The following is a 12,356-nucleotide window of genomic DNA, read 5'->3' on the forward strand; positions in this document are numbered from 1 at the left end:
TGTTCAAAAAGGGTATGGTCTACTTTTGTAATGATGAATACAATTTTTAAGGCAGTCGCAGTGATCATCTTCAATTGTTATAGCGACCAGCAGGCATGTAGACTGCCTAAAGAAAACTTGCCCAATCGTTGAAATGTACTGTACGGTTTATTGGTCATGCCATTTGTTCATATCTCCCGTCTTGCGAGTGCACATTAGGAGAGAATGATCAATAAAAATTAGGGGCTTAAGTTAATTTGCTTTTAAAACAGCTCAACGTAGGCCACTGAAAGATTTTGAGCATTTTTATCTCTTTCAGGCGACGTTGCTACTGCTGAGATTTCGAGCAACGTTGCCAATAAAAGTTTGCAATGAAAGTATTCTCTCATAGGCTTGTAAAAATGCCCAGATTTTATTTCACCATACTGGTTCTATCAAAATTTTGATCATGATTTCATTGCAACTTTCTTTATTGTGCCAGCTTAGATATGAGCCTCCCATAGGTGTGCAGGTGTTTCTTGTGCAAAAAAATTTTTGGTTTGGTACCTGTAGTGGCCATTCTGTCGTGTATAGTTGTCAAAAATAAAAATCATTTCTATGAACTGCGTTGTTGTTCTCTACTTGTCTGAAACCGTTGTGGGTGGCAAACCTGTTTCAAATGAGTGTTTACAGGCCAATTTCGGCATGGTTTGTGCGTAGCTTGCCATCAGTAATGCTTTAGTTTTAGAAGAGTGCATGAACGCGATGGAATCAGGAGCAGAAAAAGTCTAAGCCGTACGAGCTTGCCCTATTTTTTTGCTTGATAAATACTTTAAAGTGGGTGTAATGAGTTTCACATTAAATGGTGCTCTATAATTAGTAACATTCATAGAAGGTGGTGAATATATTTTCCCCAGTAGCATTTAAGATGGTGGTGTAGGCATGGTCAGCGACGTAATCTCTGTTATGTGACTGTTAGCTGTATTCGTTTCGGTCTCGGAAAGGGATTTCTTTGAAATTTATTTTGTCTGCTCTGGTTTCCCGGTTTTCGCATTTGTGTGCGATTAGCAACCTGAGATTTAGCTGGTAGCGTAGACTGACCTCGTCCACGACGCGAGATCAACACGGGTTTATAACAAAGCTTACCAGTACTCTAGTACCATCCATAGTTTCAACTTGTGAATAGATTGGTGGTGGTAAGGGTTAACAAGTTGATGCAAGTGCAGGTGTAGCAATCGTTTTCTCTTGTTTTGTACGCCTGACGTTCCGCACTAAATGCTCTTAGTCGTAAAACGCTACCCGATTTTACTTTTGTGTACAATTTTTATTTTCATCTGTCGAAAAAAAAGGAATAAGTACAATTCAGTTGGCCGACTTTTTCACAAAGAGCAACACTGAAAGAAAACGCTATATCACGGAAAAAAAAAAAAGTCAAATGCGTTCATTTCAGTGCAGGCCCCGCCGCGGTGGTCTAGTGGCTAAGGTACTCGGCTGCTGACCCGCAGGTCGCGGGTTCAAATCCCGGCTGTGGCGGCTGCATTTCCGATGGAGGTGGAAATGTTGTAGGCCCGTGTACTCAGATTTGGGTGCACGTTAAAGAACCCCAGGTGGTCAAAATTTCCGGAGCTCTCCACTACGGCGTCTCTCATAATCATATGGTGGTTTTGGGACGTTAAACCCCACAAACCTAATCATTTCAGTGCAGGTGCCGTGCGTGAGCAGAAAGTTGATGCAGAAAAGGTTAAAAAGGTTAACAAACTATTAGCAACGGAGCGTAAATGCACTATAGACAAGCCAGTTTCAGTTTCGGTTTGAGAAAACCAAACGCGCATGCGCACCTTCTCGTAATTTCTCGTTTACGTCACGTCCTGTCGGCAAATTATAAAACGAAAACTTCCTGTCGCGATAGGGTGAAAAGAGCAGCGGCCAGTGGATCGTGTGTTTTCCCCCTTCACCGAGTCAGCACATCGCAACCAACCCTTTCCTCCGGCGACCCCCCAAAAAAATGAGTGGCCGAAAAGCAACGTAAGTGCGCGAATTTTGTTCTCTGCCCGAAGGACTTCGCGATCGCTGGCTACGCTACAAGCAGTGCACCCGTATTTCGGTACGCGCGTGTGTGTGGAGCGCGAGATTTTAGCGGTGGCGTGATTAACCTGCTTGTCGCGTGTGTTGTCGATCAAGCGATCAAATTATAAGTAACGCTGCGGGATTAAAGTTTACGGACACATAACCGAATTCGTCGTTCACAGCTCGCAGTATGCTTGCCTTGTCCAACGCTCGTTTCTCGTTCATGGAAGTTAACCGGCGCCGCCGCGGGCAGGGTACCGGCGCATCTCGCCACCTACGCACGTAGACCGTAATGCGAAACTCGACCGGTAACGTCGAGCCTGTTTCTGCAGTGATAGACTATGCTGAGGCGCGTCGAGAAAGGAAGCTCCGATCAGGTGTCGGCAACGGACGCCGCAGATTTCCTGCAGTCGCTGGCGGTACTGCACCAAGGCGTTGCTCCACAGCCGCTGCTGTGTTCGATCGCACGCCGGTCGTTTACGTCCGGCGCGTGTCACACACACATACACGAGTACCGCTGTTTTTTTTTTGTTTTTTTTAATGACTCGCGACAGTATTTGGTGCCAGCGTTTCGCGATGCTGGACACTAGTTAATCGATGATGTCTCTTCAGCGATCGCTCTATAAGCAGCCGAAAATATACCGACGAAGGCACGCCTCCTTCGTGATGTTCTATCGCTTGCGATACGTGCGATTTAGAACCGAAACTGGCGAGGTACCAGAAGGTTGCGAGATCGAATCCCGGCCGCGGCAGCCGCATTAGCGATAAAGACGGAAACACTTGAGGCCCCGATTAGGTGCACGCTGCTGCTTCGCATTCCATCAGGGTCCCCTTTGGGAAGATGGTATGAATTTTTCACGTAAGGAACCCCAGTTAGTCGAAATATCTTGAGCCCTCGTAATTTTATCGTGGTTTTGGGATTCCGACAATTAAACTGTTCTGGTATATTCTACGCGTTGACGTTTCACAGTGCTCCCGATTTGTTTGCGTTACTGAAGTTTCATGCTAAACCACTGTCTTGTTTAATAGTCACTATATCTCGTTTTTTTTGTTTTATTGAGTTAGAACAGCACACTTTGACTGCTGATAGAAACGATCTCTCTCTTTGTCTTTCTCTGAACAATCAAAGGTCAACTAACCTTTTTTTTTTAATTTAGCACAAATAAACAGTCTAACATGTGTTTCGTCTGTGGAGCTATTCAGCATTTGCAGCAACTAACCTAACAGTTATTAATCGTCCTATTCCTGTATCAGAGTCATTTGCGCACTTTAAATACCTGTCGTGTCGGCACCGGCAGCACGCAACGTACCTTTACATGCCAACATGCTTACTGGATCAGACCCAGGCTTCGGTAGCGACCACAGCTATTTGTATTGCTGACTTCATGATGTGTACCGCGGTTTGGCTGTCGCGCTTATCCCGATACCAAGCGAGCACCAAAGGTGGGCAAAATTTGCACTGGTATTTCGTGAGTAGGAGGACTGAAAGCTGGGCCACTTGGCCCTGTGGTTTGTTCCTTTTTGTGTCGGCGCATTCGTGCACTGTGTTAAAATATGTTCAATTTCTCGGGCGTCGTTTCGAGTTCCACAAAGAGCACGCGATAAGCGTGAACAAAACGTATCCAGTGTTGTTGAAAACGGGAAACTTTGCTACCATAATTAACGACGTCCTCTGCTTCGGTTCAATGGCACGTCCTTGAAATACCCGCGTGCTTTGCCTTGAAAACTTGCTTCCTTGCAAAACTTGCGGCTGCGAACGTGTGGCTCTCATTTGCCACAAAAATCCCTAGTGCGCCTACGTCACGCTTTTTCATGACGTAAGCCACAGCTGTGTATGTCGGAAATAGTTTTATTTTTGTTTGTTTGCGTTGTATGTACTTTCTTCCTCTTAATGGTTTTCCAGTGACGCAAAGCGTTCGGGAAATATCGCTTTATTCTTCAGCGTAGTTTTTTTTTCTTTCGCAGTCTTTTACCAACCTGTCTAAATTTTTATCTTAAATGGGGCGCTACCGAAAAAAAAATGATTTTCCCCGTATTTTTAATCACCCCTTCGTAAGTTCCAGATTCACCACGATTTCTAAGCGAGGAGAAACTTGTTAAGCGCGAAAGCGCTTGTGGCGACGCCACCTTGAGATTGTCGCACTGAATGCCGTGACGTCACAGATTTTGACGTGTTCTAGGACCCACTTCATTGCCCTCTGAGAAGGCTGTAGATTTAACATTCCGAGTTCGAAGAATCTTTTCGAGCCCATGTCACCAAAACTTTGAAATGCGTGACGTCTCGCGTGGAGGTATTCGGCACGAAATTTAAATATGAGACTTTGACCCTGAAGTTTATGATAGGGATACCAACGACATCACAATCATCATAGTACAGTGTGTCAATCTAAACTGATTCATTGTTTCAATTTCCAGCGCCGCTCACAGAAGCGATGGAATAATTCTGAGGCGCGACGTTTAGCGTTTAGGTTTAGATGATGAACGCTTATGCTTCTCTTTGGCACCAAAGAGAAGCATAAGCGTTCATAGAAGCTTAAGAATGTCCACACATCAGGCTGAGATACGTCGCCTGAACACCGTCCTCCGAGGAGGGGTATCCGGTGGAGCATAACTGGCAGGGATTTCAGTTTGCTGTATATATTTTATAGGAAAGCACCCGCGTTCATCTCAACTCGGCATTGGGCGAGATCGAATACATGCTTTTGTGAACATTAAATCCCCAAAATAAACATTCACATATCTCGAGAAACGCAGCACAGCAGGCGCCAATCTCAACACAACTCCACCGTACTTAACATATAACCCTGGCATGTGCTGATAATCCGCATTGGTGGTTTAGCGTGTGTGAGGACGTGTTGCACTGTGTGTGTAAGCTCGAGGGCGCGGGTTGGATTCTCGGTCAACAAGAAAACGCGTACTTGGATTTAGATGCACGTAAGATTTCTCTGTGCGATCAATAATAATCCGAAGTACCCACCACCTCGTAATACGGCGTGCCTATCATCTCGTGGTTTTGAAATGTAGACACCCTAATTTACTTTTTTTTACCAACTTCGTGAAATTACATGCAAGACACAGTGTAGTGCCCACGAATATCACTTTGTTACGGGTGAAGGTGAATGCGCTAATTTGAAGCTTTTTATTGCGCGTATAGGTCATCCCCGCAGGCTGACATCTGTCACGATATAACGAATTATGAAGTAAACCCCGAACATTTGAAGGCATCTTAACACGAGACGGCTTCACTGCTTTAGGTGTTCCCTCTAGGGATGTACTGAACTGTACGTGGTTTCGAAACTTGTGGAGAGTACTACACCCCCCATCCTGTCTTCTCTCGTTCCCCCCTCCTCCTTCTTTCTTCTCGCTTTGTTTGCGCCACAACGCTTTCATTAGGGTGAAATCTCTTCGAAAGGTAACTTAACCTCCTCGGTCCCTAAGTACCCGATTGGGCACCGTTGTTTCAATGGCTACAGATCATCACGATTCAATATATGCGGGCCTAACTTTATCTCGACACAGTAAGGATGAGTTGCTTTAACGAAGATCTGAGAAGTGGCGCCGTGTTCCTAGTCATAATAGCATCACGAACGAACGAACATCACCGAGTAATGCAGAAGCGCCCGAATGCGTATTCTGCACGAGCTCTTCGCTGCGTCCTCGTGATAAGTGAAAGCTTTTTTTTTTAGTTGTTGCGTGAATGACAACGTATGTAGTGCATTCCTTTAACTGCGGATGCCTTGTAGATCATGTTTAAAGGTATTTCTAATATTTTGTTCTATTCAATCTTAGAGATCAGGAGTACGCAAATGGGCACCATCAGATTTTGAGACAACCGTTCGATTTTTTTTATTTCATAATTTTTCCGCGTTTGTTTTGAAGGGCAGCGAGTCAGCTATTGCAGTTTCAAAAAAATTTTTACAATAGTGCGTTCTTGAGACTGAGGAGGTTAACTAGATTATAAAAGCTAAAGTATCTGCAAACTATCGCACCGAGTCGATAGCGTGCGATGTCAGGAGCGCGGCCTCCGCAACCGTCGTTCGTCCGGCCTGCGGGATCGCAGATGCCGCTAAAGTTGTCTGGTGAAGAACAATAAACCCTCTTCGCCCTCCTGCCTTGGGGTCCGGGACGTCTCGCCGTGTACAGGACGTTAAAAAGAAGCTTCCGTGTGTGTGCGTTCGTGTCTGTGAAGCGGAGCGAGGCGCGCCGCGGCATTGGCGTCGAAATATTCTGTCGCGTCGACCGCGGTGGACTTTCCCGCTTCGCTCCTTCTCCTCTAAGCCTAACCTTGAGCAACTGGAAAGAAAGAGGGGACGCGGCTTGTCGGCCATTTTCCCTTAAGATAGAATGAGCGATGTGTACGAAAGAGAGAGAACAAGCAATGCATTCATGGAGGGCGGCAGTTTTGTTCTGGACGCACGAGCGAATCGTTCCATTGTTCTTGTATACTCGCTAATCGCGAAACGCTCCTCCTTTCCGTTTGAGAGTGAACTTAGCGACTTAGCGCGTTGTTCCTAAAACAAAGAGGGGGAGACGTGGGTGCCAGCACGGGACAATTTTTTTTTTCGTTGCACGTATTTTCGCCTTGTTTCCTTTTGCACTCTAGAAACGATTGTACCATTTATACGGTGTCGTTTTCATCTGCACACTGTTCCCTGTCTTGAGCCTTTCTTGCGTGACGATTGCTGATGAAAGCAACAACGAATAAAGCCATGGGAGGCGAAGTGGAATCTTTCAACTGTAGTATATTCGCCGTGGTGGCCTAGTTGTTAATGTGCTCGACTACGCACCCGAAGGTCGCGGGATCGAATCTCAGCCTTGTTGGCCGGATTCCTATGGAGGTAAATAGGACCGTGTGCCTATATAATGGGTGCACATTAAGGAAACCGAGGTCGTCGAAATTTTCGAACCCCTCCACTACGGCGTCTGTAATGATTATATCGTGATTTTGAGATGTAAAACCCCAACAATTATGTTTAACTGTAGCGTAGTAAATGTAATATAAATGTAAAATAATCAAGGTGTACTAAGAGACAATTTGCCAGCGATAGGAACCGAACTTACAACCTTTGAATGACGCGTGAAATGCTCTCGAGGACGACCGTGACACTTGGAACTGTATCGCGCTTGTTATCAGAAGGCTCGAGGCATGGCTTCCTACGCTATGAAAACCAAGATGCCTGTCGTTAGCAGCATTGCGAAAATGATTCAGCGCATGAATGTCTACTGTTGTACATTTTGTCTCGTTAGACATTCAAGCTGCAAGTGTGCGAAAATACGTCCGGTAATTTTTATACTGCTCCCAATTAACTACCTTGTAATAATGATTCATGTATTGGTTATATTCGCGGCAACTATTTCAGCGCCGTGTTTTGAAACACACCCCAGGCCTATGCACTGTATCACTTGTGTAGCGATTTTTTTTTTCAGGGAAGGGGAGGGGGTGGTGTTTAATCATAGTTGATGTATGGTTTGTGCGTGCATTTCTATGTGTGCGCGTATGTATTGAAAGAACAGTCAAAATTGAAAAATTACGGAGTTAGATGCAGTTTACCCACCCCCTCCCCCGTCCCCTGCAACGTCAGTTGTCTCGAGGCCCGTGTGCTCAGATTTGGGTGCACGCTGAAGAACCCCAGGTGGTCTAAATTTCCGGAGCCCTCCACTACGGCGTCTCTCATAATCATATAGTGGTTTTGGGACGTTAAACCCCACAAATCAATCAATCAATCAACGTCAGTTGTCGGCAGAGTTCTGGCAGCGATCAGAATTAATTGGTCAGTCATTGATACGCCAAAAACAAACAATGGCATTGGCAGATGATGGTGCGAAGCGCGTCTTATAGAGACCAACTACGGACAGTCTAGAAGGTCCACGATGACGTCACAAGGCTCGGCCTGACGGTACCGACGTGGACGCGGCCCGCCTCGGTCTGAAAAGACCGGGCTTCAGGACACAAATAAAGTTTTGTGAATGAATGAATTCGTTTATATACGTAGTGAGCCATAATGTCGAAATATATTACGCTAATTATGCTCCAAAGCACTCTTATTCGCGTGTCAGAGTCAAAGGAACACAACAGTCAAATAACAATTTACGCCAGAGTGAAAGCTCAATGTATGACAACGTCTAAGATGACAATATTATCAACAGCAGTCCCCTAATTACTGAGAAATTAAGGTAATGCACGAGAACACATGCGCTACGCGTAGGAAATTCTCGAAGTGATCCCGATTACGTCACAGTTACCGCCTAAGATTAATCACTGGCAATCTAACTAGCTGCACTAAGTAAAGAACCTTCCGTGCATCAAGAGATGTAATAAAATGCTGCTTGTTCGTTTCTGTTTGATTCATGGAAAAAAGAACCGCTGGATGTAACTATAGGAAATGGCGCGAGTAGTTCAAAAGCTAAATTTTCGCCTGGTTAAACTGGACAGGTCGTGCCCTCTAGCGCGGCCCAGTTGAACCAAGCTCGTCTGCCATCTTGGAGGCCACAGCAGGGAACTGTACAGTAGCCGTTGTTGTTGCTGTGGCTACCGCTACTTTCGTTCCGCTGCTACTAGTGTCGGCGGCTGTGCAGTAAAGCCGAACAACGTTGTGCAAGCCAACAGTGACGTGAGATGTTCTGTTTGAGGCGGCTAATTTGAAGTGCGATAACCCGATGCGGACCTCTGAAACGTGATTTTATTTCCTAATAAGCTCTTATTTGGCACTAAAGTAACACTGCGAGGTTTGTGGACCGCTATTTATACAATCAACGTCGACTTATTGGTTGCGTTCAGTGCCACTTTAACGCAATCAAAATTAAAAGTAATCGGTGATTTGCATTTGCTTGCGCTTCCTCTGTCGCGGCCCCGTCAGCATTCTCATATGCTGAGAAATGTTGCTGTTTCGTTGTTTTGCATAAATACGGTTCGACTTGGTGTAGCAACACATTTTGATATTTTGATCACTGTGGGTCGAGTTCTGCGAGGAGGAATGAAAACCAGGGACTCCCAATTCAAATTGACGTTTGCAGGCATACCAACGTGTTCGAACTATCGGGAGTTTTCCCCCACATAGAAATACACAAGGCTGTGCCGGGACCAGGACGTCAGTTCGAATTAACCGAGTTTGAATTAATGATCTTTTGCTGTAATTATGACATAAACGGAAAGAAATTCAAGTCAATAAAAAAAACTTTCCTCAGATAGGGACCGTACCAATTGTCTTCAGATTACGCGTTTGATGCTCTACTATTCTATGCTTGTATTATAGAGAAAGAAAAAAATTGGGTGAAGTATGCTTTCCCGAACGAAGGCTCTTACTGTGGAGAAGCCAGCTTTGACGAGCGCTTGCGCGTGTCACAGCTTGCCAGAACTAGGAGCGTGCCACATGTGGCTTCGAATTCGCGACTCATTGCTGCGTCAGTTTCGATTCCTGTGTATCGCGTCTTGCGAGGTTCTCTCTCTCTATCTTTATCATTGAAGTTAGTAGAGCATGAAATGCACCGCAAACACGATCATATTTGAAAACGAGTGACTGGAAAAAAAAAAGAAAATTGGGCGGATCCCACGCACCTTTGGAATCGATGTTATGCGAAGCACGCGGAGGGAAGATGACCGTATCGCAAACTTTGTTATTGAGCAATACGTTATGAAATGACGCCAAATATATGTAAAAAAATGTGTATGCACATACACATAACAGTCGCATATATATGTGTTATATAACCAGTTGTTCACACTTGCGCAACAATGTCAGCAGCCAAATGAGTATTAGAAACACGAGAAGTGGTAAGCTGATATGTAAGGCTTGTACTCACGACGATGGTAGCGCTGGACACTGCTACATAAATGATCTTCGGTGGATGGCACTTAACTACAGCTGACGTTGACCCGATGTGACCGCTGTATGACAGGAGTACAAATGTAATGTTTATAAAATTCTATAGTCAGCACTGCAGCCACAATTGACGTTTCAAGATCATAATAAGGCTATATGTGAAAAGTATTTCCGAGACCTGGTGTGGCTTTGTGGTAGAATGCTTGATTGTCATGCAGTATGCTGGGGTTTGATTCCTGCTGGGAGCCTGACATTTATTCTTTGAATTTTGTCAAGTCAACGCTACCGATGTCAGGTTTTACTTAACGCCTACGCCTTAAAATTACCCATGTGTTCTCGTCGTTCCTGCGTAGTGTTAATCAACTGTGGCACATACTTACATATCAGTGGCACATACGCCCACGGGTATGTGCCACTGTCTGGCGGAAAGTGTTTGACGACGTGCGTGACAGGATTGTACCATTATTCATGCCACGACTAGCTGGTCATATTTGTAAAACCATCTTACCCTTTCACACTAATTTTGGTTCACCCTAAGTCAAGGGCCAGGCACATACTGCAGGCACTTTTGGTATCTATCTATCTATCTATCTATCTATCTATCTATCTATCTATCTATCTATCTATCTATCTATCTATCTATCTATCTATCTATCTATCTATCTATCTATCTATCTATCTATCTATCTATCTATCTGTCTGTCTCTGTCTCTGTCTCTGTCTGTCTGTCTGTCTGTCTGTCTGTCTGTCTGTCTGTCTGTCTGTCTGTCTGTCTCTCTGTCTCTGTCTGTCTGTCTATCTGTATATCTATATATCTATCTATCTATCTATCTATCTATCTATCTATCTATCTATCTATCTATCTATCTATCTATCTATCTATCTATCTATCTATCTATCTATCTATCTATCTATCTATCTATCTATCTATCTATCTATCTATCTATCTATCTATCTATCTATCTATCTATCTATCTATCTATCTATCTATCTATCTATCTATCTATCTATCTATCTATCTATCTATCTATCTATCTATCTATCTATCTATCTATCTATCTAATCTCCACATACGTACAGGTCCTACCTCCACCTAGGTCTCCACCCAATTTAGGTCTATACCCACTTAACTTGGGGTAGGCCAAAATTATTATGGGAGGGTAAGATGGTTTGACGAATGTGACTCGCCGGTAAATACATGAATAATGTCACAATCCCCTCGCGTACGTCGTCAAACACTTTCCACGAGACATGTGGCACATATCACCCGTATGTGCCACTGGTATGCGCGTATGTGCCACATGTGACTGGTAATTTATATATGCCCAGAAATGGTGAGAACAGGCATGGGTAAATTTAACTCGTGAGTGAGCAGCTGATATCCGCAGCCTTGACCCGACGAATGCGAATAATAAATGTCAGGGTGCCGACATGCAGGAATTGAACCTCAGCATTGTGCGTGCCAATCAAGAATCCTACCACACTGCAGAGCTCCGACAAGTCTCGGAGTTACTTTTCAAATAGACGTTAGTAGCCCCGCCACGGTGGTCTAGTGGTGAAGGTACTCGGCTGCTGACCCGCAGGTCGCGGGATCGAATCCCGGCTGCGGCGGCTGAATTTCTGGTGGAAGTGGAAATGTTGTAGGCCCGTGTGCTCAGATTTGGGTGCATGTTAAGGAACCCCCTGCAGGTGGTCGAAATTTCTGGAGCCCTCCACTACGGCGTCTCTCGAATCATATGGTGGTTTTGGGACGTTAAACCCCACATATAATCATCAAATAAACGTTAATAGACGCTTACCGCTTCTGGTGTTTCTATATCAATTGTGTTGGCATCGTTGCACAACTGTAAACAACTAGTCATATAAAACATATGCGGCTGTTTAACATATGTCTGTGCATGCATCTGTACATATCTTTAGCGCCACTTCGTAATGTCTTGCTCAATAAAAAAAACTACAAAACAGTCATTTTCCATCCGCATACTTCGCAAACATTGATTTGCCAATTTTTTTATATATCTCTCGATTTTCTCAACAGCATTAGAGCAGGGAATTTCGCGGTTGAAAGTGGTTCGGGCAAGCTGGTACCCGCGATTTGCCACACGAAGGTGTGATTAGATGCAGCGACAAATCTCTCACTCAGACACATGTCGCTGCGCATGAAACTGATGTTTCAAGTTGACGATGGACAAGACAAAATATGGCATTTAGTACGCTGTTTATTGAAACGTTCGAGCTCGCAGATGTACCGCACCATAATCGCGTATCTCGCGTGGCTTTGGTGTTCTCAAAGCCGGCTTCATGGTATACGCATAGGCCTTTGCATCGTCCTACGTCGCGCAAATCGTGTGCACAAATCAAAATACTGTTCATTTCCAATTGCTGCTCGCAAAGAGAGTAAAATCGCAGTAACGACGCAACCTCAGTACTACGTCCGTCGAGCGTCCGAGCTTTTCGCCGCTTCCGGCACGTCTTCGTTCTGCTCGCGTGGCGTTGTCATCACTTGGCCTT

The 12,356-nt window shown here is 44.8% G+C and overlaps 1 protein-coding gene across 1 annotated transcript in view; it reads left to right on the forward strand.

The window, feature by feature from the left end:
• Positions 1 to 1,840: 1,840 nt before the first annotated feature.
• Positions 1,841 to 12,356, forward strand: part of Pgd (phosphogluconate dehydrogenase) — a 62,854-nt gene continuing 52,338 nt past the window's right edge. Inside the window, exon 1 of the mRNA XM_075889399.1 lies at positions 1,841 to 1,983. Within this exon, the coding sequence (XP_075745514.1) occupies positions 1,964 to 1,983 (20 nt within the window). The 5' untranslated portion in view covers positions 1,841 to 1,963. The remainder of the gene's footprint in view (positions 1,984 to 12,356) is intronic.

Source organism: Rhipicephalus microplus, chromosome 3, assembly GCF_043290135.1.
Source record: "Rhipicephalus microplus isolate Deutch F79 chromosome 3, USDA_Rmic, whole genome shotgun sequence".
Lineage (NCBI taxonomy): Eukaryota > Metazoa > Arthropoda > Arachnida > Ixodida > Ixodidae > Rhipicephalus > Rhipicephalus microplus.